The 27,384-nt window shown below is 46.6% G+C and overlaps 1 protein-coding gene across 1 annotated transcript in view; it reads left to right on the forward strand.

The window, feature by feature from the left end:
• The window catches only part of ryr2a (ryanodine receptor 2a (cardiac)), a gene marked incomplete at both ends in the record, with an annotated part of 435,130 nt that overhangs the window by 350,619 nt on the left and 57,127 nt on the right, over window positions 1–27,384 (forward strand). The window contains 6 exons of the mRNA XM_080517507.1: window positions 11,856–11,936; window positions 12,987–13,075; window positions 19,188–19,316; window positions 25,790–25,894; window positions 26,759–26,840; window positions 27,044–27,202. Coding sequence (XP_080373633.1) covers window positions 11,856–11,936; window positions 12,987–13,075; window positions 19,188–19,316; window positions 25,790–25,894; window positions 26,759–26,840; window positions 27,044–27,202 — 645 coding nt within the window. The remainder of the gene's footprint in view (window positions 1–11,855; window positions 11,937–12,986; window positions 13,076–19,187; window positions 19,317–25,789; window positions 25,895–26,758; window positions 26,841–27,043; window positions 27,203–27,384) is intronic.

A 27,384-nucleotide genomic window follows, 5' to 3' on the forward strand; every position in this document is an offset into this window, starting at 1 on the left:
CATGCTGTTAAGGTGTTCTAAATGTATTTTACATGTTGCGTCAAACCATTTAAAAAAAGTAACATATGTCACCAGTCGTCAGTGACGGCGGTGCCGTGAACAGAACAGAGGTGGGCCTTCTGATATTAGCCTGGGTTGACCACAACACTCAAATCATAATCCAAACCTCCCAACTTGTGGTGCACGCCCTGGTGAGCCATTCTGCTTTGAACAAACAAAAACACTTTCAACTTCAGCTTTTCGGGTAAATTTCAACTGAGGTCCAATACCAATGTACATGTTTTAACAAGGACAAATGTGATTTCTGGGTGATGACTCCTTTAACTGCTTAGCTGACACAAGCCTGTCCACACTAGTGTGCCTTTAACCGTTTGACAACCGTTTCTACCCATTTCCGTGGGTGAAAACCTAAACAAACCTAATTTGTCCCTTTTGATGGCTGGTTTCTCCTTTGATCCAACACTCCATTAGCATTCTCGATTTTTCTCTGTAAGAATTCTTTAGTGTGGTGCATGACAGTTTTTCCTCATAATTTCCTCATTATTGTCCAATCACTGCTAAATATTAGTTATAAATGAACTTGCACGTCTGATAAAAAAAAAAAAAGGGTTTTCCTGGTTTTACTTTTCTGTCCTTACGTAATTTTCCTCCATGTTGGCCAACAACACTCAGACTTATCAAGGCTCTTTTCCCTATATGTGATCTTTTTATTTGTTTGTTTCTTACTTTCTTTCTTTCTCTCTTCCCTGTTTTCCTTTTGTCATTTTGGTTTACTGCACTTTCCTCCCTTCCTCAGTCATCACTCATGAGCGTGGTAATTATGCCTTCTGCCATTTTTCTTGTGTGTTGGTTGGTCTCTTCTCTTCCTCTCTGGTCAGCTGTTGTGTCAGTTCTGTCCAGGTCCTGAGTGTTTACCTCCAAACCTTCCCTGGCCTGCTCGGTGCTGGTGGTACCCCCTCACCATTCTGCCCCCTCGGTTTAATTCACTCTGTGGGTGGTTCTGGAGTCAGTCCCTCTCATAACCTTTAAAGCCTTTTCAGAGTTTGGATTTCAAATGTCCTCTCATCCTGCTCCACAAGAAGCAAATCATTGATTGTGTGATGACCTGTTTTGGAATTTGCCAAAATTGCAGACGTGACCATGCGTGACCCTCCTACCACAATGTGACATGTAAAATAACACATGTATGCCTCCCCCTCAGGATTTGTACAGTATCTGGCACATTCTGAATATTACTAATCCAGGTATTTCCCTTTTTCCACCCTCATCTACCACCCCACCCTCTCAGTCTTGCAGTCAACTTCCAGTCAGCTGGTTGTTTTGTCTCAGTAATGAAGACGGTTCTTGTGCTGGTTATCTGTTGTGAAGTGCACAGTCTCACCTCCGATCCACCATGTTCCAAACCTCTATCTTCTGTCTTTTTCTCACCTGCTCTGTCAGGGCTGCAATGATCTCAGTAAACATTAAAAGAATCAATGGATTAGGGAAATTAAACTTTTTCTCTATTATAAAAATGAAAGAATTTGACAAGCAAAGCGACCATCCTCCGCTCATCCACAGGACGGAGTAACATGTCACACTTTTGTTGGTGTTCAGTCCAGAAACAAAAGAAATGTTGATGGCAAACCAAAAATGAGTGGCAGCTTTTAAATTCAATGCATCAGGCTGCATTGATATTATGTTAAAAAGCTAACCAATAAACCTGAACTAACCTTTATCTTGTATTACCACCATTTTTTTATTTTTTTTGTGCATTGGCTCATTTCCTCAGTTGTGTTAATCTTAAACATCTGTTTTCACCTGTTACCCTTTAAAAGAAAACAAAACAGGCTGTTTGCCGTAAACTTGAGAGTTACGTATTGTTTGAATAAAATCTGTTCAGATAATAAAACTATAAAGAAGTTTTAAGTTGCAGCCCTGCTCATCATTGCTCACCTTCTCTGTTTCTCATGAATGTGGCTCTTTGGATTTGGAGGAGCTGTTTATCTGAGTGCTGACTGGTTCCTTCTCGCTCTCTTTTCGCCTCCTCCTTCTCTCTGTTTCCTGGCTGAGCTTTGTTCTGTAGTCACTGTATTTGCCTTCTGTAAATAACCCGTTTTTTTATTCTGGATTCATTTGATATTTTTAGTATTGTCTTTGGGGTTCATTGTTCAGTCGTTCTTCGAGTTCATTCATCTTATTATGTATGTCTATAAACTGTACTTTTCTTTTAAATCAAAGAGTTTGTTTCACAATTTTCTTTAACCATTTTCCCAAGCCTTTCTGACATGTTAACTTGTTGCGATATAGCTGATGACAAGAATATAGTCACATACTGTTAAAGTGTATTCCCCTCATCTGGTGTATCACTATGTATAGAATAAGATTGAAAGTACATTTATACTGTCAGGGAAGTTTGGTTTTAGCTTATAATTACAAGTTATGGATGAATAATCATTACATGTACATTTATATACATTCTAAGAAAGAATTCACACATTTTAAATGAAACTATTGTGAAATCATCAGATTAACTCCCCAAATTTGTCACAACATATATTATGTATTTTAAAAGTTAAAGTATTACTTGTATTAACAGCCATCTATAAATTATAAAACCAAGGTATGACTCGTGGTCCGTATATGTCGGATTCTCTCGATTTGGTTCACATTTATAGTGTATTGTTCTCTGTACACTCTGTGTGGTTACAAAACCCAGCAGCAGTGCCCTCCCATGGCCCCGCATACTAACTACATGCTTCTCAGTGTGTCTGCTGCTCCAATGTAAACTGACCCTTTTTTTTTTCAACGGATTAGGTGTTGTCACATCAAATGTTGTCATGTAAATGGGGCCTAAAAGCCTATTCCTATTCCATTTGAATAGTTTTTGGTTAATGGAGTTCCTGCTCCAAGGCAGCTGCACAAACCACTGCACCAAAGTGACACTTCGCCACTGAATAGGCAGCATTGTGCCAAGATTATCAGTAGGTCTCACTGTGTTTGAGAATGCAATTAAAAAAAAAAAAAAAGCCTTCACACAATGAATCATATTGAGCACTCTACAAAGATATCATGAGTTTGAACAAATTTTGTAAATAAGAAAATACTCTCCATCAACTCAAATGAACGCGAATATAATAAGATGTTGCACTTTCAGTCTTGTTCCATTCCAACAGATTTCTTTTGCTCCGCCCAGTTAAACTTGTTGTACCAAATCACTATATCCTGTTAATATCATTGTTCTTGTATTGTTACTGTGTAGTGTCCAATCTTCATTTCATTAAATATCCCGCAGTTCAAAGCAGTATTGGAACAGTTTGACACAAACCGTCTCTTCGTGAGTGTGTGCAAAACTCCCAACTCCTGAAAAGTTATCTCTCTGTGTGAAATGTAAATGGCAATCAAATACAATGATGGTAACCTTGAATTTGAAGTTGTATAAAGGTGTGAAATCAAATGTTAAAGCTTAAAATTGATGCATTTCTATTAAAAGATGCAGAATCACCTGTCTGGACATAATCTTCAGGCAACACTGTATTGAACAGTCATGATTGCATGGTGGAAATCACTGCATGGGCTCAAAGATACTGAGAACCATTGTCTGCGAACACAGTTCCTCACTTGTCCACAAACAACCATGAAGCAGTGTTTTAGTGTCCTTTACATGGAATAAGGTAAGGTTTTGAGTTTTTTTTTATTGTTTAATTGACCAATTTGAGGAATTAAATAAAAGACTGCAGGTAGCATCCAGTTTATTAGAGCAAAAGACTAAGTCTGCTGACCATGCCTGCAGTCTCTTGTCACCTACTCATAATATTCAGAAGATAATAACAATACAGAAATATAATAATAAAGCTCACAACAGTTTGACAGTAAAACCATGTATTTCTGTCTGAGCTTGGTGAGCGAAGACTATGAGAGGTTATGAGAGGGGTGGCACACTTGGCTTACTAGGCCTAACCGAACAAACAGCCTGCTTGCATCAGCTACTGATAGAAGTCTGGTTTGGTTGTGGTGCTGCTCTTTGAAGTTTTTCCTCCTTAGTGTCTGTGCCTTAAGGTTGTTCCTGCTCGAGTCTTTGAAGCAGGAGGCTGCCTGGTAGATGATGTAATACCAGGCTTTGCAATTTGCAGCAAGTTTCGACCACTGAAAAGTGACAGACTTTTTCAGGCAGTCTTTGTATCTTTTCTTGGGGACCCCTCTGTTCCATCCAGTGGATAGTTCGCCATACAGGGCAATCTTTGTCAAACAGTGATCTTCCTTCCTGCAGACGTGCCCTGCCTGTACCTTGACTTCAACAGTATGGCTTCGAAGCAGACAAGGATTTTCCCAGGGATGGAGTGCAGTTACTACCTGGTAGTTAGAGCAGTTTTATTTTTCACCCTAGCTTTTGTACAGCGTGGTGGTGACTGCATCATGGAGATCTTGTGGAAATGTGCCCTGCTCCCAGCAATGGGCAGAGTTCGTGGAACTATAGCTTCTACGTTTCTAAATCTCTGGTGGAACCCCATCAACTCTTCTAGTTCATCTTTCACCGGTTGTTGATGAATGTGTAGGATTTCTGAGTCCTGGATGACTGTCAGCACTGAAGAGAGCCTGGAAATGTTCTGAAAAATGGCTCAGGTTGGACATCTTGTCAATGAGAAGTGTTTGGATCATCCATCCATCCATCCATCATCTACTGCTTATCCAGGACGGGTCCTGGAGGCAGCAGTCTGAGCAGAGTTGCCCAGACTTCCCTCACCCCAGACTCTTCCTCCAGCTCTTCTGGTGGCACCCCAAGGTGTTCCCAGGTCATAGAGAGACATAGTCCCTCCAGGTGTCCTGGGTCTGCCCCGAGGCCTCCTACTGGAGGGACATGCCCGGAACACCTCCCTAGGGAGGCGTCCAGGGGGGCATCCGAAATAGGTGCCCGAGCCTCCTCAGCTGCTCCTCTGGATGTGGAGGAGCAGCAGCTCTACTCCGAGTTCCTCCCTGATGACTGAGTTCCTCCCCCTATCTCTAAGGGTGACTGAGCTCCTCACCCTATCTCTAAGGGTGACTTAGCTCCTCCCCCTATCTCTAAGGATGACTGAGCTCCTCCCCCTATCTCTAAGGATGACTGAGCTCCTCCCCCTATCTCTAAGGGTGACTGAGCTCCTCCCCCTATCTCTAAGGATGACTGAGCTCCTCCCCCTATCTCTAAGGGTGACTGAGCTCCTCACCCTATCTCTAAGGGCGACTGAGCTCCTCCCCCTATTTCTAAGGGCGACTGAGCTCCTCACCCTATCTCTAAGGGCGACTGATCTCCTCACCCTATATCAAAGGGTGACTGAGCTCCTCACCCTATCTCTTAGGGCGACTGAGCTCCTCCCCCTATCTCTAAGGGTGACTGAGCTCCTCCCCCTATCTTTAAGGGCGACTGAGCTCCTCACCCTATCTCTAAGGGTGACTGAGCTCCTCCCCCTATCTTTAAGGGCGACTGAGCTCCTCCCCCTCTCTCTAAGGGTGACTGAGCTCCTCACCCTCTCTCTAAGGGTGACTGAGCTCCTCACCCTATCTCTAAGGGTGACTGAGCTCCTCCCCCTCTCTCTAAGGGTGACTGAGCTCCTCACCCTATCTCTAAGGGTGATTGAGCTCCTCACCCTATCTCTAAGGGTGACTGAGCTCCTCCCCCTATCTTTAAGGGTGACTGAGCTCCTCACCCTATCTCTAAGGGTGACTGAGCTCCTACCCCTATCTTTAAGGGTGACTGAGCTCCTCACCCTATCTCTAAGGGTGACTGAGCTCCTCACCCTATCTCTAAGGGTACACCCAGCCACCCTACGGAGGAAGCTAGTTTCAGCCGCTTGTATCCGGGATCTGGTTCTTTCGGTCATGACCCATAGTTCATGACCATAGGTGAGGGGAGGAACGAAGATCGACCGGTAAAACAAGAGTTTGGTCTTTTGGCTCAGCTCCTTCTTCACCACGACGGACCGATACAACGTCTGCATAACTGCAGACGCTGCACCGATCCGCCTGTCGATCTCACGCTCCATCTTCCCCCACTCGTGAACAAGACCCCAAGATACTTGAACTCCTCCACCTGTGACAAGGGCACTCCACCGACCTGGAGGGGGCAAGACACCTTTTTCTGGTCAAGAACCATGGCCTCGGATTTAGAGGTGCTGATCCTCATCCCAGCTGCTTCACACTCGGCTGAGAACCGTGTCAGTGCACGTTGAAGGTCCAGGCTTGATGGAGCACACAGAACCACATCATCCGCAAATAGCAGAGATGAGATCCTGTGGTCCCCAAACTGGACCCCCTCCAGCCCCCGGCTGTGCCGAGAGATTCTGTCCATATATATGATGAACAGAACCGGTGATAAAGGACACCCCTGCCGGAGACCAACGTGCACAGGGAACAGGTCCGACTTACTGCCGGCAATGCGAACCAAACTCCTGCTCCGGGAATACAAGGACCGAACAGCCCTCAACAAGGGGCCCCGGACTCCGTACTCCCGGAGCACCCCCCACAGGACATCTCGGGGGACGCGGTCGAACGCCTTCTCCAGATCCACAAAACACATGTAGACTGGTTGGGCGAACTCCCATGAACCCTTGAGCACCTGGTGGAGGGTATAGAGCTGGTCCAGTGTTCCACCATCAGGAGAACCTGGTGGAGGGTATAGAGCTGGTCCAGTGTTCCACCATCAGGAGAACCTGGTGGAGGGTATAGAGCTGGTCCAGTGTTCCACCATCAGGAGAACCTGGTGGAGGGTATAGAGCTGGTCCAGTGTTCCACCATCAGGAGAACCTGGTGTAGGGTATAGAGCTGGTCCAGTGTTCCACCATCAAGAGAACCTGGTGGAGGGTATAGAGCTGGTCCAGTGTTCCACCATCAGGAGAACCTGGTGGAGGGTGTAGAGCTGGTCCAGTGTTCCACCATCAGGAGCACCTGGTGGAGGGTCTAGAGCTGGTCCAGTGTTCCACCATCAGGAGCACCTGGTGGAGGGTATAGAGCTGGTCCAGTGTTCCAGCATCAGGAGCACCTGGTGGAAGGTATAGAGCTGGTCCAGTGTTCCACCATCAGGAGAACCTGGTGGAGGGTATAGAGCTGGTCCAGTGTTCCACCATCAAGAGAACCTGGTGGAGGGTCTAGAGCTGGTCCAGTGTTCCACCATCAGGAGCACCTGGTGGAGGGTATAGAGCTGGTCCAGTGTTCCACCATCAGGAGAACCTGGTGGAGGGTATAGAGCTGGTCCAGTGTTCCACCATCAGGAGAACCTGGTGGAGGGTATAGAGCTGGTCCAGTGTTCCACGACCTGGACGAAAACCACATTGTTCCTCTTGGATCCGAGGTTCGACTAACGGCCGGACCCTCCTCTCCAGTACCCTGGAATAGACTTTCCCGGGGACGCTGAGGAGTGTGATCCCTCTGTAGTTGGAACACACCCTCCGATCCCCCTTCTTAAAGAGAGGGACCACCACCCCAGTCTGCCTGTCCAGAGATACTGTCCCCACCCGCCATGCGATGTTGCAGAGACGAGTCAGCCACGACAGTCCCTGCACATCCAGAGACTTAAGGAACTCTGGGTGAATCTCATCACTCCCGGTGCCTTGCCACCGAGGAGCTTCACAACAACCTCGGTGACTTCAGCTTGAGAAATGGACGAGTCCACCTCTGAGAACCCAGCCTCTGCTTCCTCAATGGAAGACGTGGTGGTGGGATTGAGGAGGTCCTTGAAGTATTCCTTCCACCACCCAACGAGGTCAACAGCTCCCCACATCCACTGTAAACAGTGTTGGTGGAGAACTGCTTCCCCCACCTAAGGCGCCGGACGGTTTGCCAGAATTTCCTCGGGGCCGACCGAAAGTCCTCCTCCATGGCCTCTCCGAACTCCTCCCAGACCCGAGTTTTTGCCTCCACCACAGCCCGGGCTGCGGCTCGCTTGGCCTGCCGGTACCTGTCGATTGCCTCCGGAGTCCTATGAGCTAACAGTGCCCGGTAGGACTCCTAGGACTCCTTCTTCAGCTTCTTCAGCTTGACGGCATCCCTTACTTCTGATGTTTGGATCACTTAAATGTTTTCATTAAACCCGTCTTTATTCTTTCTTATGGTGGATCTGAAGACTTCTTCAGATGTCTGCAAAGTAAGTGTTTCTGGGGAAGGGTTAGTGGGACATCTTTCCTTGTCAAACTTAGACTATAGGTTTGCCTGGAAGTCAGCTTTCACTTTGGCTGACTGAAGGTTGTCAAGGTTGAACCTTTTTGTGAGAGATCTTTCTCTCTTTGTTTTGGGTTTGTAGTGAAGGTCAATGTGATATTCAGTGCTGGGCATCACTGGTGTGAAGGACAGATTTGCGATCTTGCTGGTGCACTAAAAAGTAATAAAGTGCCACTGTTTCAAGGGTGCATCCAAGATGTTTTCAGACTTTCAGGCTCAGTCTATTTGCTGGAAAATGGTGTTTGTGATGAAGCTGCTGCTCTTTGCAAAATTCTAACAGCAGATGCCTTTTGTCATTGGAGTTTCGAAAATCTTGTTTACTAAGAACAAGATTCCAGACTTGGGAGCCTCTGGCATTGAAATCGCCAAGGATTATGACCTTATCTCCTGGCTGCAATTCGAGACTGCACATACCGGAGTAGACCTTATCCTTTTCTGCAGGCTCTGCTTGAAGACTCAGAGAGTACGCACTAAGAATTTTAGTGCATTGTTTGTTTGAGTGGAAAGCACTTGGGGATGATGCAGTCAGAGTGACCAGTTCAGAGAAATGTAAGCTTTGAAGCAATGACGTTTTTGACCATGAAGCCAATGCTAAAAAGGTGCCTTTCTGTCCAAGATTTCCCCGACCAGTTGAGGGTGTAACCCGCATCGTGTTCATTAAGGTTATCTTCCTCTGGAATCAGATTTTGTTGATCGCAGCAATATCAACATTGAGCCACTTTGTGTGCAATAATAGCAGAACGGTATTCTGGATGACTGCTGCTGTCATTTTTGTTAAGCATGGTTCTAATGTTCCAGCATGCAAGTTTCAGTTTTTTTTGCAGGAAAAGCGGTTGGACAACAGCAAAAATGTTTTTTTCTGTTGTTCAACCGCTTAAGAAGATGCCCATTGACTGTGGCTGGGAAACTGGCTGGCATGAGATGCCCTTAGGCCACATTTTCTAGGCTCTTATCCATGTGGACCAATCAGTGCTGTAACTAAGTAGGGCTACTTTGTTGTTCAGGGTGTTTCTGGGTGATGTTGTCCTCTCAGGTCAACAATCAGACCACCAACATATTGCCTGTGTCAGGTCCCTGTGTGTCTTACATTGCGTTTCCAGTTAACCAATGGCCTTATCCGTCTCTGTGTTCCATTGTTGTGTTCCACCTGTGTCCCAGTGTAAAGAAATCCTTTCCCCTCTATTGTGTTTGTCAGCTCATCTTGTCAACATGTCGCTCCTCTAGTCATCCATCGTTCCGGTTTCCCTGTGGTTTTTTGTGTTCACCGGCCTTTTCCAACAATAAACTGTTTTATATGGAAGCCTGTGAGTATGCGCTTGGGTCCATCCGACACCACACAGCTGACTCAACCAGATCCATTTCACATCACTCCATCAAGGATCCCTGTGACCTGCTCCCATCTGGCTGGCTTCCAGGTGACCTCTACCATCCAGTCCAGCCTGTACCCTGTGACTTGTTCCTGTCTGGCCTGTTCTTGTATGACCTATTCGCATCTGGCCTGTTCTCCTGTGACCTGTTCCTGTATGGCAGGGAAAGTTTTGGACTTATGACATTTCAGTTGAATGAATTGTGTGCGACCAGAAAGATAGGAAGTGCCACCCCGACGGCCACAGGTGCAGGGCTGGTATGTGTAAACAGACTCATGTGGAGTGGACTCGTTCATTTGAACATTTGGCTGCTGCCATGTTTCAGTCAGGCACAAGAAGTCAAGTTTACGGTTGACAAGGACATCGCGAATCAGATGCTCTTTGCTGTTGAGAGTGGATGTTAAGTGTGCCGAAGCTGACGGTGGTGGAGCTGTTTTTCCCCGCCGTGATGTTAGCCAGCCTAGACAAGTTGGCTAGGACACCATGGTCAGCAGCCTGAGCAGCGCCGTGGAAGTGGTGGTGTGTGGTGGACCATATTGACCTTATTGTATGAGAGTCATTGTATTGGAACTAACGGAGGGATCCATGGTGGACGTATCTCTGTCGGGGCTGCAAAGCGATATCTGGGGTGATGCTGAGCCAGATCCCAGGCGATAGAGGAGGAGCGGAGACATGGTGCAGAAGCCACAGGGCCATGTCCGGGATCAGGGGAGGAAGCCATGTTTCATTCATGATCATCACACAGCAGTTCACTCATCTTGTGTGCCATCGATCTGGCTTTGGCCAAGAAGAGACTCTACAGCGAAAGTCTGTGAGGTTTTTCCTGAGCTGGGTTAGCATACCCACTCGGCAGTCCTTCTGTTTCCTGTCCCTTCTCCACGCTGGGTAGAGATGTCAGATGTCCACTGGGATTTCATGAGTGTGTTGGAATGTGTACATAATTGACATTCCTTCTCCTTGTCTTGTATTGTCGAGTGTCAGAAACTAATAGGAGCCTTTCTCTACATCTTCATCCAAACCAAAATTATGGATTTGATCAGCTGGTCTCTCAACGCAATTGACCAAATTTCTTCGGCAAAAAGAATGGGCAGAGGGGAGTCCTCCTGTCCTGACGGAACATTTGCTGCTGGATACACGTCGGACTCTTTGAGCAGTTGGATGATCCTGTGCCTGTCAATTCTTTCCACCGAGGATGTGGAAGTCCTCTACATAATTGGAATTATGATAACAGGTATGGTGCTGATTGGAGTTGGCAGTTTTCTGATCTATCGTAAAGTTGGAAGGATGGTGGCAGCTGTTTTGGGAAGGCTGCCAGGCGTCACTGAAGGACTGTGCAGAGCTCTTCACACTCACACTCATGCGATAAACTCAAAAGTAAGCAGGATGTGACTTTTGAACATCTACGCAGAATGGAATCCAACTTGGACAGGTTGACAACTCGTTTGGAAGCTAAAAAGGGCCACTACATTCAGACTTATTGGACTCACTAAGGGAGACTGAGGACTCAAGGCTGAGAGAATTGTGCTCTGCCTGACCGAAAACAATTGTCATCAAGAATTGGCTGGTTTGTTTCTCAACATTCTCCTGGATGTTCATGTAGATGGACGCTCTGCCCCCTCCTCCTTATCTTAATCTCACTGCTTTTCTATGCCCCCCTTCCTCCTCCTTCCCACAGAACGGCAGCATGGAGGTGGAGTGACGCGCCTTATGTGGCTGTGTGCATGGCCCCCAGTTTAATTCTTGTTTGGTGTAAAAGAGCTTTGCATGGCAAGGCTCACCAAAAGACAACAACACAAAAGAAAAACTACCACAGAAGAGCTATAAACCATCTTGTATTCCAAAATCCTATCTTGGATTAAAATGACCCGTATTTCTACTGCTATTTATAAGGTATCTGCTTTAACTGTACATTGTATTTACAGTGCGCTAACTTTCTGGAGTTGGGCTGCAGATAAAAACAGGCTTTTACAGACTGAAAGACAACTGTATTCGAGGATCTTTCTCACATTAACACCTCCATTTCTTGAATAGCTCTTCACTCTTCATTTTCCTGTGTCCCTTTCTTTCCTGTATGTCGTCTGCTTTGTGTCTTCTCTGCTCTGACTCTGTGTGGGGTCTGTTTATATGGATGTGTGTGTGCATTCATGTTTGTGTTTGAATATGCCTGTGTTCTTGTGTGTGCATTTGTGCATACCTCCCTACATGGTTGTGCAAATACATGTCTGCATGTGTGTGTGTGTGTGTGTGTGTGTGTGTGTGTGTGTGTGTGTGTGTGTGTGTGTGTGTGTGTGTGTGTGCGCGTTTCTTCTCTCTGGCCAGGTGAGAAGGTCATGCAGGATGATGAGTTCACCTGTGACCTTTTCCGCTTCCTGCAGCTGCTCTGTGAAGGACACAACTCAGGTGTGTTCATTCTTTTTTAATCAGAAATATGACTCAGGAGCAGTGTCGCCACAGTTACCTTGAAAAAATGCATATCATTACTGATTACCAGTTACTCCTTTAAAAGTAAAGATTACTTGCTTTTAGAAGTAAGTTTGATTACAAGTAACTTTTTTAGTTACTTTCAACAGGTACCGACAACACCCCCCTCTGTCTCAACATAAAAATGACAACTGGTGTTGCCAAACATTTCTATCCTCCCCACTTGTTGGCTTTGCACCAAAGTCCAGCTTTTTTTTGTCTTTGTGGGCTGTGTGTGTGTGTGTGTGTGTGTGTGTGTGTGTGTGGGGGGGGGGGGGTCCGTTCTGTTCAGTAATATACAGTGGCTTTACAGACAAGAAAGTCATCCTACGGGATGCTACAAAAGTAACTCTAGAAAAGTAACACTACAATGGTAACGCTACAATAGTAATGCTGCAATAGTAATGGACACTGACTTGAATAAGTAACTTAAATATGACTACTGGTTTGGTAAGGGTAATGCGATGGATTAGTCATTACCAGATAAAGTATTAGAGCATTACTGCTCCGTATTGACCCAGCTGTCATTGTAGCATATCCTACGGACTTTAAGTCACACCTTTTTCTTTTAGCAGTTGTCAATGACTTGCATTAATATAATGTCAAATTATAACATTACACACCATTTGTGACCATAATATGTCACTAGATGATCACAGAATGCTGCTCCAGTGCTCACAGAAAATCCTCCATTACTACTGTAATTGACTGAGAGCAAGAAAAATATCTCCTAAAAGAAAAATGTCCACAGGAGTAGTGTAGTCCAGAAAGTGTGGTACTCTTTTCTATTAAAGAACAGCTTGTGAGCTGGACATGGTAGAACATCATGTTTAAAGAGGGAGACTGAAGGACCTGATATGCTTTTGACAGTGAACCCATGTGACAAACTCCTCCTGCACCATCTCTCGTTACCTTTTATTGAAGTAAAGCCTGCCATAATCATTATTTCGAACACATTTCATGCCGTATGTTGTGGCCTTTTTTCTTCAGACTTCCAGAACTACCTGAGAACTCAAACAGGGAACAATACAACAGTGAACATCATAATCTCGACTGTGGATTACCTCCTCAGAGTCCAGGTGAACATCTTCTCTTCACTTCTGCTCTTTTTTCAGACCAGATAAATGTCATTAAAACATATAACCTTGGTCTTTTTGTGTGCTATGAGAACTGACTGTAAGATACAGTCTCTATTTTGTGTGGTTTGTGTCATTTTGCACTTGTTTTGAACTCAAATCCAACTTCTTTAATTTAACATGTGAGAAGTGCTATTATGGAAATTGAATATTTTCTTAGGTGTCAGTTTTTGATATGGAGGCCTCAAAAATTATGGTATTGTGGTGTGCACCTGAAGGGGAGGTTCTCCCAAACAGAATGCAGTGGGTGTGCCGGTGACGTGGTGTCGTGTTAGTAGTGGGAGGAGTTATAAGGGGAAGTGCGGTGACACAGGGTGGTTGGTTATTGACAGGTGAACTGGCATTGCTGTTGGAGGAAATAAAGAAAAGTGACTCGACTCCTTCGTCCGTCTCATCATTCTCCGCCTCCATACGGATGACCCTGACATATGAACATGTCGACCCAAGCCAGCAGCAGTACAATCCCCGGCGGCGCGGCAGCCGGAGCGGCCATTGTGTATGCCGCAGCGGTCAAATTACTGGAGTTTTGGCCACATCGTCCGGAACCGTGGTTCCAGCACATCGAGGCGCAGTTCCGCCTCCGGGGAGTCATGGCCGACGACACCAAGTATTTCCACGTCGTCGCAGCTCTGGACTCTTCCACCACCCGCAGAGTGATGGGGCTGCTCCGGGACCCAATGGGGCAAGAGAAGTACGCCGCCCTCAAGACTCTGCTCCTGCGGCTGTTCCAGATTTCTGACGCCGAGCGTCTCCTGTCTCTCAACGGCTTGGGAGACAGTAAACCCACGGAGCTGATGGAGAACATGTTGGCGCTGCGGGGATCGGGGGACGCGGAGTTCCTGTTCATCCACCTGTTCCTGCGTCAACTCCCAGCTCCAGTATGCATGGCGCTGGCGAGTTCTCCACTCGTGCACACAAAGGACTATCGTGGGCTGGCGGAAGAGGCAGACAAGCTCCTGCTCGCATCACGGCAGTACGGAGTGCATGCAGTCCTGCCGGAGCCACCGGAACACCGGCCGGAGGAGGAAGCGCAGTTTGCGGTCGGGACGATTACGGATCGGCGAAAGAATGACGGCCAGCTGTGTTTTTACCACCGGCGGTTCGGGAGCAGAGCCAAGCGCTGCACGCCGCCCTGCTCCTTCTCTGTGCAGGGAAACGCCAGACCCGGCGCTCGTTAGCAGCCATGAGCGCTGGGGACATCGGAACGCTGCTCTTTATTAAAGACTCTGTATCCGGGAGGCGTTTCCTCGTGGATACCGGCGCCCAGCGGAGCATCATCCCCGCCTCCTCCACCGACGTCGAGAGCGGCGGTAAAGGGCCTCTGGATGCTAACGGGACTTCCATCTGCACATTTGGCACCAGGTTCGTGAATGTGTGTTTTAATGGCCGTCAGTTCGGATGGGATTTTGTGATGGCTGCTGTATCCGTGCCCATCCTGGGAGCAGATTCTCTGTGTGCACACGGACTCTTAGTGGACATGGTGAATCGCCGCCTAGTGGACGCTGTCTCATTCTCCTCCTTCTCCTGCACTTTGGGGAAAGGAGAGGTGGTGTCCCTCGCTAATATCTTGGCTTCGGGGGATGTGTACCAGCGGCTCCTGGCAGAGTTTCCTGAACTGACAGTCCCCACGTTTTCAGCAGCCGTTGTCAAACACGGAGTGGAACATTATATCCCCACGGCTGGGCCACCAGTTTTTGCTCGCCCCCGCCGACTGGATGCGGCAAAGCTGGCGATCGCTAAGGAGGAGTTTGCCACTATGGAGAGACTGGGTATGGTGCGGCGCTCTGACAGCCCGTGGGCGTCACCATTGCATATGGTCCAGAAATCTGATGGGAGTTGGAGGCCTTGGGGGGATTTTCGACGCCTTAATACGGTCACGGCACATGATCGGTACCCTGTTCCACACATCCAAGACTTTTCCGTCCACCTGGCAGGGAAGGTAAAGTTTTCCAAGGTGGACCTGGTGAGAGGCTACCACCACGTACCAGTCCACCCGCAGGATGTAGCCAAAACTGCAGTGATTACACCTTTTAGACTGTTTGTGCTGCACCTTTCAGACCAAATGGCATCCGCAGAAACTCAAACGTTCCAGCGCCTGATGGACTCCGTGTTAAGGGGCTTACCTTTCCTATTCGTCTATCTGGATGACATCCTGGTGGCCAGCGCCTCGCCTGCAGACTACCTGCTACACCTGCGTCAGCTTTTTGAAAGACTGCAGGAGCATGGACTGATCGTGAACCCAGCTAAGTGTTGTTTTGGACTCTCAGAGATTGAGTTCTGGGCCACCATGTGTCAGCACTGGGAGTGGTGCCTTTACCGGCTAAGGTGAAAGCAATCACTGCTTTTCCGCGCCCAAAGACCATCAGGGCACTGAAGGAGTTCCTGGGCATGGTGAACTTTTACAGCCGCTTCATCAGACATGCAGCTCAGCTGATGCGGCCTCTTTATGAAGCCCTGAGGGGCGGAAAGGCCAAGCAGGACGTGGACTGGTCCGCAGAAAGGATCCTGGCTTTCGAAAAGGCCAAGGCTGCGCTCTCCAACACCGCCATGCTGGCCCACCCATCTCCCACGGCACCGGTAGCGCTCACCACTGATGGGGGCGGTGTATGAACAATGGGTGGCTGGAGCCTGGCAGCCTCTGGCGTTTTTCAGTAAACAACTGCGTGACAACGAGAGGAAGTACAGCACGTTTGACAGAGAACTTTTGGCTCTTTTCCTCGCCGTCCGCCATTTTAGGTTCCTGTTGGAAGGTCGGCGGTTTACTGCCTTTGTGGACGACAAGCCCCTCACCTTCGATATGTCCAAGACCTCGGAGCCATGGTCTGGGCGGCAGCAGCGCCACCTTTCTGCCATTTCTGAGTTCACCACAGACATTCAGCATGTGGCTGGAAAAAGCAATGCTGTGGCCGACTGCCTCTCCCGGGACTCGTGGACTCTGTGCACCTTGGGGTGGACTACACTGCCATGGCCAGCGACCAGCAGGCAGACTGGACTCTGTGCACCTTGGGGTGGACTACACTGCCATGGCCAGCGACCAGCAGGCAGACTGGACTCTGTGCACCTTGGGGTGGACTACACTGCCATGGCCAGCGACCAGCAGGCAGACTCTGACATCCAGGCCTTCAGGACATCCGCCACAGGTCTACAGCTGCAGGATTTGCTGTTCCACGACGATGGTGCCACACTCCTCTGAGATGTGTCTACAGGTCAGCCCCGCCCCACGCACCTGCTGGCTGGAGACGGCAGGTTTTTGATGCTGTTCATGCCCTAGTGCATCCAGGTGTGAGAGCATCAGTGAAGCTGGGGGGGCAAAGTTGGTCTGGCCGGGCCTCAAGAAGGACGTCAGGAGCTGGGCAGCCTCCTGTGTGGAGTGTCAGTGGTCCAAGGTACAGCGTCACACCAAAGCCCCTCTAGAGCCGTTCCTGGTTCCTGAAAGGAGGTTTGATCATGTGCATCTGGACATGGTGGGTCCGCTGCCTCCCTCCCAAGGCTTTACTCACCTCCTCACCATGGTGGACAGGACCACCAGGTGGCCAGAGGTGAGTAAAGCCACCCTCCCAAGGCTTCACTCACCTCCTCACCATGGTGGACAGGACCACCAGGTACCAGAGGTGAGTAAAGCCTCCCTCCCAAGGCTTTACTCACCTCCTCACCATGGTGGACAGGACCAGGAGGTGGCCAGAGGTGAGTAAAGCCTCCCTCCCAAGGCTTTACTCACCTCCTCACCATGGTGGACAGGACCAGGAGGTGGCCAGAGGTGAGTAAAGCCACCCTCCCAAGGCTTCACTCACCTCCTCACCATGGTGGACAGGACCACCAGGTGGCCAGAGGTGAGTAAAGCCTCCCTCCCAAGGCTTCACTCACCTCCTCACCATGGTGGACAGGACCAGGAGGTGACCAGAGGTGAGTAAAGCCTCCCTCCCAAGGCTTCACTCACCTCCTCACCATGGTGGACAGGACCAGGAGGTGACCAGAGGTGAGTAAAGCCTCCCTCCCAAGGCTTTACTCACCTCCTCACCATGGTGGACAGGACCAGGAGGTGACCAGAGGTGAGTAAAGCCTCCCTCCCAAGGCTTCACTCACCTCCTCACCATGGTGGACAGGACCAGGAGGTGACCAGAGGTGAGTAAAGCCTCCCTCCCAAGGCTTCACTCACCTCCTCACCATGGTGGACAGGACCAGGAGGTGACCAGAGGTGAGTAAAGCCTCCCTCCCAAGGCTTCACTCACCTCCTCACCATGGTGGACAGGACCACCAGGTGGCCAGAGGTGAGTAAAGCCTCCCTCCCAAGGCTTCACTCACCTCCTCACCATGGTGGACAGGACCACCAGGTGACCAGAGGTGAGTAAAGCCTCCCTCCCAAGGCTTCACTCACCTCCTCACCATGGTGGACAGGACCAGGAGGTGACCAGAGGTGAGTAAAGCCTCCCTCCCAAGGCTTCACTCACCTCCTCACCATGGTGGACAGGACCACCAGGTGACCAGAGGTGAGTAAAGCCTCCCTCCCAAGGCTTCACTCACCTCCTCACCATGGTGGACAGGACCACCAGGTGGCCAGAGGTGAGTAAAGCCTCCCTCCCAAGGCTTCACTCACCTCCTCACCATGGTGGACAGGACCACCAGGTGGCCAGAGGTGAGTAAAGCCTCCCTCCCAAGGCTTTACTCACCTCCTCACCATGGTGGACAGGACCACCAGGTGACCAGAGGTGAGTAAAGCCTCCCTCCCAAGGCTTTACTCACCTCCTCACCATGGTGGACAGGACCAGGAGGTGGCCAGAGGTGAGTAAAGCCTCCCTCCCAAGGCTTCACTCACCTCCTCACCATGGTGGACAGGACCACCAGGTGGCCAGAGGTGAGTAAAGCCTCCCTCCCAAGGCTTCACTCACCTCCTCACCATGGTGGACAGGACCACCAGGTCCGCTGGCTTCAACAACATTGGCTGAGGTGGCTCGCGCTTTCATAGCCACCTGGGCGGCACGGTTCGGCACGCCATTGGACGTCACTTGAGACAGAGGCTCCCAGTTCACCTCTGAGCTGTGGACAGAGGTGGCTAAAGGCCTGGGAGTGCAGCTGCATCGGACAACGGCGTTCAACCCACAGGCCAATGGACTTTGTGAGCATTTCCATCGCACGATGAAGGACGCTCTCCGGCCTTCCTCGGCCAGTTTTCAACGAGGCCATCCACACATTCGATCCAGTCCCGGTGCATCACTGCCTTCCCTGGTCGTACGTTCCAAAGAACCTGATGGCAGCCAAATATGTCTTTATCAGACATCACGCTCACCGTTTCCCTCTTCAGCCGCCGTATGACGGCCCCTTTCATGTCCTGGAGGCAGGGACAAAGAACTTTGTGGTGGACATGGGGGGTAAACGGGTCCGGGTTTAAGTGGACCGCCTGAAACCGGCCCACACCAGGCTGGAGCAGCCGGTGGAGGTGGTACAGCCCCCAAGACGTAGGTGCCCCCCCCCCAAGTCGTCAGCTTCCACAGGGTCCCCTGCACCTGTATTAACCCTGGTGCCGGTACCTGCACCTCCTCCTGCACCTCCTCCTGTGGTGGTGCAACGCAGCCGATATGGTCGGGTGTGCGGACCTCCCAAGCGGGACTAAAAAAAACTTGTTTTGTTTAGTTTCGTTTTTTCTTATTGTAGAACCATTATGATTTTTTTTTTTTATTTTGGGGGGGGGGCTGTGTGGTGTGCACCTGAGGAGGAGGTTCTCCAAAACAGAATAGAATGAGTGTGTCGGTGACGTAGTGTGGTGTTGGTAGTGGGGACGGGTTATAAGGGGAAGTACGGTGACACGGGGTGGTTGGTTTGACAGGGGAACTGTCAGTGCTGTTGGAGGAAATAAAGAAAAGCGACTCGATTCCTTCGTCCGTCTCTCTTTCTCCGCCTCCACAGTAGCTTGGTTTTTCTCACTTCGAATTAAACAAATATTTCATTAACAGGGTGGTCAGGCTGGTGTCAGTAGAAATATGAATATTAACATACTATTGAATGATTGAAATGTTCAGAACAGTGAAAATCAGCTTGTGTCTTCCTCCCTTTGATCCAGGAGTCCATCAGTGACTTCTACTGGTATTATTCCGGGAAGGATGTGATCGACGAGCAAGGTCAGAGGAATTTCTCCAAAGCCATAAACGTGGCCAAGCAGGTTTTCAACACTCTCACTGAGTACATCCAGGTAGGAGAACACAAAGGTGACCTCTCACAGACTCCTTTTATTGTATTTGTTTCATTTGGGGCAGTTTGAATAATCTCGTATCTGATCTTTGTTTTGTTTGTTTCTTTTCACTGTAGTACAAGGATTAAAACAAACAAATACGTACATTGATTTGTACTCCTTCTTTGTCATCAATATTGTGAACAAATCAGACAGAGATTTAATTTAAAAATGCTATAATGTGAAAAAAAAATATCAGATTCCATTGAGTACACCCTCCTCTCCACATGTAGAAAAACACAGCTTTCATAATGGATCTTAAACATTTAATTTATGGAAGAGACAAATTGTTTTTGAATTATTTTACACCATAATGTTTTAAAGTGAGATCCGTGAATGTCTGTAGCATTTTCACTGTTTTTCACACTCAACATGTCAGTTTGAGTTCCTGTCCTCAGTCTGAAGTAAGCATACCTTGTTCATATGATTAGAATCAGAAACAGATTTATTGTCAGGAATAGTTTTCACAATATGTGGAAAGTGTTCTGGTGATACTGATATATATATACTGATATATATCAAGTAAATTAAAGTAAGGTAATAAAGTGTCCAAGATACGGTATTTAAAGTGTACGTAATGAAATGTATATTGTCTGTGGTGGGGTGGGGGGTGGGAGTAAGTTGGTGTCCTGGGCCTTGTTCATGAGGATGATGGTAGATGTGAAGTAACTGTTGTTGTGGTGCAGTGTTGATGGACTGAAGTGTTTGAAAGAGTTGGTGTCCAGGGTGGGAGGGGTCGGCCACAACCTTAGCTGTACAGGTACATCTTCAAAATTAGAATATAATGAAAATGTTCAATATTTTTTGTCACTCATTTCAGAAAGTCAAACCCATATATGAGATAGGCTCATGACACAGAGTGAAATATTTCAAGCCTTTATTTCTTGAAATGTTAATTATGGTTTACAGATTATGAAATCCCAAAATTCAGTGTCTCGTAAAATTAGAATATTACATAAGATTAAGACAAAAATAACATTTTAAACAAAAGTCTAAGGCTTCTGAAAAGTATGTTAATGTCTATGCACTCAATACTTGGTTGGGTCTCCTTTTGCATGAATGACTTCGTCTTAGTGGTGTGGCATGAAGACCATCAACCTGTGGCACTGCTCAGGCGTAATGGAATCCCATATTGCTTTGATAGCAGCCTTCCGGTCATCTGCATTGTTGGTCTGGTGTCTCTCACCTTCCACTGGACAAAAGCCCAGAGATTCTCTCTGGGGTTCAGGTCAGGCCAGTTTGCTGGACAATCAAGCACAGTAACACCACGGTCAACCAGGGTTTTGATCAACCAGCTTTTGGAACCTTTGGCAGTGTGGCCAGGTGCCAAGTCCTGCTGGAAAATGAAATCAGCATTTCCATAAAGCTTGTCAGCAGAAGGAAGCATGAAGTCTCTACAGTCTACTACTAGATGGCTGCGTTGACTGTGAACTTCAGAAAACACAGTGGAGAGACACCAGCAGAGGACATGGTAGCCCAAATCATCACAGACTGAGAAACTTCACATTTGACTTCAAGCAATGTGGATTCTGAGCCTGTCCTCTTCCTCCACACTCTGGGACCTTGATTTCCAAATGAGATGCAAAATGTACTTTCATGTGAAAAAAGGGCATTGGAGCACTGAGAAACAGTCCAGTTCTTTTTCTCCACAGCCCAGGTAAGACGCTTCTGAAGTTGTCTCTTATTCAGGAGTGGCTTGACACCAGGAATGCCACATTTGTACCCCACGTCTAGGATTGGTCAGTGCGTAGCAGCTCTTGATATGCTGACTCCAGCCTCAGTCCACTCCTTGTGAAGCTCCCTCAAATTCTTGAATGGAGTTTGCTTGACAATCCTCTCGAGGCTGCAGTCGTCCCTTTTGCTGGTGCACCTTTTCCTACCACACTCAACTTTCTATGAACATGCTTGGATACAGCACTCTGAACAAGCAGCTTCTTTAACAAGGGCCTTTTGTGGCTTACCCTCCTTATGGACGGTGTCAATGACTGTCTTCTAGACATCTGTCAAGTCAGTAGTCTTCCCCATGATTGTGTAGCCTACTGGCCCAGACTGAAAGACCATTTAGAGCAGGGGTCTCAAACACGCAGCCCATGGGCCAATTGCGTCTGCAGGACGATATTTTATGGCCCCCACCTTGATATGAAAGTATAATATTACTGTCACAACCTGGCTTGTTCAGCCATGACAAACAACAGGAGGCACACAGTAAAGTTTGTGGATTTTAATTCCAACAAATCATCCAAATTAAATCAAAAGCAGGCCAATGCCAACCAAGCAAAACAGGGAGCCACCAGAATGAAGCAGAAAATCAACCCTCTAGAGGAGGTGACAGTGAAGCTTTTAAATAGTCCTTCCTCTGATGACTGGCCAGGTGGTCCCAGTCAGTCTAATGAGTCTCCGCCCACCAGTCAGGTCGCTGGAAGACAAACCACAACACCACAAAAAGACAAAACAGGACTGTCACATTAGTGCGACGCACAAAAGAATTGAGGTGAATTGAGTGAATGGAGTTTGGAACCTCTGGTTTAGAGACTCAGGAAACCTTTGCAGGTATTTTGAGTTAAGTATCTGATTGGGGTGTGACACAATGACTTTCAAAAACTGAATTTTTCCACAATATTCAAATTTCCTGAGATACTGAATTTTGGGTTTCCACTATCTGTGAGCCGTAGTCATCAACTTTTCAAGAAATAAAGGCTTAAAATATTTCACTCCATGCGTCATGAGCCTATATCATATATGGGTTTGACTTTGTGAAATGAGTGACAAAAAATATTGAACATTTTAATTATATTCAAATTTTTTGAGATGTACCTGTACACCTCACAGCCCTGTAGAAGTACAGGTCCTGCAGGTAAAGCATGTCCCAGAAGGAAGGCAGGTCCAGGAGGGAAGGCAGGTCTTGGGGAGAAGGCAGTTAATGGAGGCCTACAGGTCCTGGGACAGATCTTAGAGGGGTACAGGTCCGGAAGGGGTACAGGTCCTGAAGGGGTACAGGTCCTGGGACAGATCTTAGAGGGGTACAGGTCCTGAAGGGGTACAGGTCCTGGGACAGATCTTAGAGGGGTACAGGTCCTGGAGGGGTACAGGTCCTGAAGGAAAGACAGATTCCAACCAATGACATACCAACCTGCACCAGGACACCAGATGGCCTGTCTTACACCTGTCGGCAGACTGGTCTTCTGCAGAGATGAGAGTGATGAGGGTGGTGTCATCTGCAAATGTCAGGAGCTTGACAGACTGGTGGCTGGAGGTGCAGCTGTTGGTGTCTAGGGATAAGAGCAGAGGAGAGAGAACTGCCCTGAAGGGATCCAGTGCTGGTGATCCGGGACCCAGACATGTGCTTTCCCAGTTTGTGTGTGTTCACTCCATGATCCACCTGCACGTGGAACCATGACTGAGTGTTTTGGAGAGGCTTTTACCCTCATATGGAGACATGGTCGTCTCCTACAGTAGTATCACCACAACCTCAGGCTATGCTTTTTGCAGCTCTATGGTGGAAGTTCTGTGCCCTTCACGTTGCCCATTTGCAACTGATTGGAGAGCAAAAAGTTTTATGTCCTGCTTGTCTTCTTGTGAACTGAGATTAGTTGTTCCCTGAGTCTGAGTAATGACCTTCAGAGCCTTGTTCTCCTACCTGGTCAGTCTCTGGCTTGTCAGAGTCTCACAAATAACTCTCTTCAGGTTGTCCACCTTGGACGTCTCTGCCCCATCATAGATTTTGTTGTTGAAGATCTATCTTGGATTATTGAAGACAGAAAGGTGTGCACAGTATTTGCAAATTACTTCTTGGGTAGCCTTAGAGACACAGCTCCCACACTGTGTCTGCACCAGCACTCGGATGAATTACAGTGTCTGCTCACTTTAGAATGAGCTCCATTATTTATATGATAAGCAGTGAGTGAGCAGTAAGAAGGTTCCCTGTAAGGCTTGCTGTTTGGAGACAGATTACTTGTGGAGTGTTTGCTATCTCTCTGAACAGCAGAGAGTTTTTAGTCTGATGAATGAATGTAGGATGACAACCGGCTCCTACAGCAGTAGGAAGTCCCTCCTACCGGTGAAAAGACTGGAACAATGTACTACTGCCTGAGGGCTAACAGCACAGGCAGCAGGTTTTCACAGTCAGGTACCAACAGAAGTGCTGACAGAGAACTTGTGTTTCATTTAACAGTATTTCTTAAACATGTATATCAATCTCACCTTTAGCAGCGTTAGTGCACAAGCTTGTGTTGTCACAAAAATATTGGAATGGACAATACAGTGTGTTAAATGTTTCAATTTCCACTTGAAGATGATTGTCTGAACATAGAATTTTCTTATTCACTTGTCAACAAAACACAAACAAAAAGCAGTATTGTCTCCAGCAGATCATTCCCATGGAGACGGGCTAAAACTAAATGAGATATAAAAGATTTTTATCGATTCTTAAGGAGTGATACCTGCTGCTTTAGAGTGAATGTAAGCAGTATTCAAACATGTACATCACAGTAATAATAAGCTGGGTTGTGGGAACTGTAATTTGTGTCACATATGTATCAAACATGCAGGATAATCTACAGAACAAAAAATTGGAAATTTGAAAAACTCCAGATACCATATTTTCCACATTATAAGGCTCACCAGATAAGGCACACCTACATTGATTGACATAATTTACAACTTTGTTCATATATAAGACACATGGAATAGACCAGTGGTCAGCAACCTTTATAGCTAAAAGCCAATAGGTTACATTTTCCACTGATTGTAACACCCAGAGAGGTGCACACTTTATTTTGATAGTCCTACCTGCAGCCTATGCCAGGACGACACTACACACAAAACCTTCTTCACTACTGGTTGACAACTTACAACTACCGGTAATAAACTAAACTACGGTACATGAACTAAGCAACAAAAACACAACACAACACAATTATTACCGACACCACAAACCAAATATAACCCCCAATAATTGCATTTAAAACACCACAAACAGCTGCAATGAATTATGGGAGTTTCTATCGGCTGCACTGAGGAGCTGAGGATGAATTTGTCGCTGCAAGGCATGATGTCCCATCATGCCTTGCAGCGACAAATTCATGTTTTGTGTTGTTGGAGGTTATTGTGGGTTGTTGTTGGGCTTGGTGTTGTGTTGATTATGTTTATGTGTTTTTGTTCCCCAGTTCAGGGAGTCATTATTTCATCTAGTTTATTTTGGTTTGTTAGAATGTTGGTGTGCAACCATGAGTGATGAAGGTGTTGTGTGAAGTGTCGTCCGCTCTGAAGATCTGGTTGAGAAGTTAGAGTTGTCAAAATAAAAGCTTCTGGTTGTTCAGCTGTCAAATAGCAGTCTTGAGTAGAGCAATTCTTCCATATATAAGGCGCACTGGCAGCTTTTGAGAAAATTTGAGGTATTTAGGTGCCTTGTAGGGTGGAAAATACAGTACATGGAACACGAGGGATAAAAAGCTCTTGGGAGTACTGTTGGCAGCCAGCAAGAAAGCCATCACCATGAAATGGTTAAAAACAGATCATCCCACCATTGAGGAAAGATGGAGAAGATATCATCTTCTCTCAGAGTTGAAAAAGACACATTTGACCAGGTCTGGAGTGAATGGCTGAGTACATAAAATCAATCAGATCTGATTTCATTACATGTCACTTGTACTTTTTGTTCACCATCCCTGTATTTGCGTGAGAGAATATGTTGGTAAGAGTAGGTGTGCTCCCCAGTTATTTGGTTGTTAAATGTGTTCACTTGTAAAATTGTTTAATATGTAAAAAAAAAAAAAAAAAAAGGGCAGTATGGACAGAATTGCCTGAATTTCACTATAACCATCTTTTTCTATATTTTGGAGTGAAAGTTGCAGTGAATAATGTTCGTGATGGAATTTTGCCTTTCTAAATAAAACGAGAATCTCAAAATATAAATTTGAAAAACTCCTAACTGATTGAAAGAGAGTTATTTGAAGGGTCTCAATCAGGAATGCACAATGATATTGACACAACATGGATTTCTACCAATAAAAAAATGCAACATCTGCATGAGACCTCAGTGGTCTTATGCCCATTTCCTTTTATTTGTTTATTTTCTTTTTTTTTGTACTTTTTTGACACAACCAGTGTAAGCATACCATGAGCACACCAGACAGTCAAGGTTGAGCGATAGATAGATAGAGAGATGTCATTACATTGATGAGCGTAAAGGGAATATTGGTTGTTTGGAGATTTTTTTTAACTTTTAGAAACTAATGGAAGTTACTGTTTGCATTGAATGGACAACAGCAGTCATTCCAAAAAAACCTGCTGCTATTGATTTCTGGAAATCAGTATTGGCAACCCCCCCTCATTGGTAACATCAAAAATCAGCACATATCCAATACAGTCCATCTCTACCTGAGAAGCTGCTGAGGTCTCCTGCTGGGTGAATGTGACTGTTCCCTGTGTCGTAGGGGCCGTGCACCGGAAACCAGCAGAGTTTGGCCCACAGTCGACTCTGGGATGCCGTTGTTGGCTTTCTGCACGTCTTCGCTCACATGCAGATGAAACTGTCTCAGGTGACTTTGCCCAGAGGAATTTTTCGCAACGGGACATATTGAGGAAATCCTATTAATAACCACACTAAAGATATCCTCATCAGAGGGTGGCTGAAGTTTGTGAGAGCTAGCATTAACAATCTTTGCTCATATCTGATCATCGAATAACAGATCTGCATTTCATTTATTACACACACATACACATGTTTCAGCTTATTTCCACCTGTTTCATTCTGCTTCAGTCTGTTTGAGCCTGTTTCAGTCCATTTCCTTTTACTCAAGTCTCTTTCACTCCATTTCAGTCTTTTTCGTGATGTTTCCACCTGTTTCAATCTGTTTCCACCTGTTTCAATCTGTCTCAACCTGTTTCAACCTGTTTCAGTCCATTTTCTCTGTTTCAGCATGTTTCCGTATGTTCCAGTCTGTTTTGACATTTTTCAGTCTATTAAAGTCTGTTTCATTTTGTTCCAGTCATTTTCATTTCCCCTCCCACTGTTTCAGTTTATTTCAATGTTTTTGTCAATTTTTCTGTTTCATTATGCTTCAGTCACTTTCATTCTGTTTCATTTTAAGTATTTTTCAGCTTGTTTCAGAATCAAAGATAGTGCTTATTATTATAATATCCACAACTATGATTGATATAAAGTAATGTTTCAAAAGTGCAGGCCCACCTTTTTTGCATGGCAAAACAAAACACTTTCATATTTTGTGATCTTAATTCTGAGAACTAAATTATTCATACTTATGGGTTTATTCCATAAGATTCTAAATGTACTAGTATTGAGGTGTTTTTTATAACAGTAACTTCTCTTACAACTGTATTGGCCCTGCTATTTGTCATTTAGAGGATTTTAGAGTAAAATGTGTTTGTGTGTTTGACTTCAGGACTCGAGTCAAATCGAGCTACTGAAGGAGCTGATGGACCTGCAGAAGGACATGGTGGTCATGCTGCTCTCCATGCTGGAGGGTAAGATTGGATCATTTCACAGTAAATGGCTGATATTCACAAACATTCTCAAGTTGTTTTCAAGCTGCACATATGCTTAATGAGAAAGTGAAAACTGTGAAACTTGCAGGGATGGAACAAAAGAGGAAGGCCTTGTCTTTTTTGGAAGGCAAACGTTTCTTTGGGGTATGTTTTTCATCAATTGTTCTGTCTTGTGACTGCAGGTAATGTAGTGAATGGGACTATCGGGAAACAGATGGTGGACATGTTGGTGGAGTCCTCCAACAATGTGGAGATGATCCTCAAGTTCTTCGACATGTTCCTGAAACTGAAGGACCTGACATCTTCAGATTCTTTCAAAGAGTACGACCCTGATGGGAAAGGCAAGGCTCCAAAATCATGTTTTTCATCAAATTAAAAAGTCTACACCAGGGGTCCTCAATAGGTGGCCCACGGGCCACATCTGGCCCTTGGGAGCCAACTGTCTGGCCCTCAGCGGCCCATTAGCTGCACATCAACGTGAATTAAAGCGGAATTTATGGCTTTAAAAATGTGCTTCTCTACC

Source organism: Blennius ocellaris (assembly GCF_963422515.1).
Source record: "Blennius ocellaris genome assembly, chromosome: 21".
Taxonomy (NCBI): domain Eukaryota; kingdom Metazoa; phylum Chordata; class Actinopteri; order Blenniiformes; family Blenniidae; genus Blennius; species Blennius ocellaris.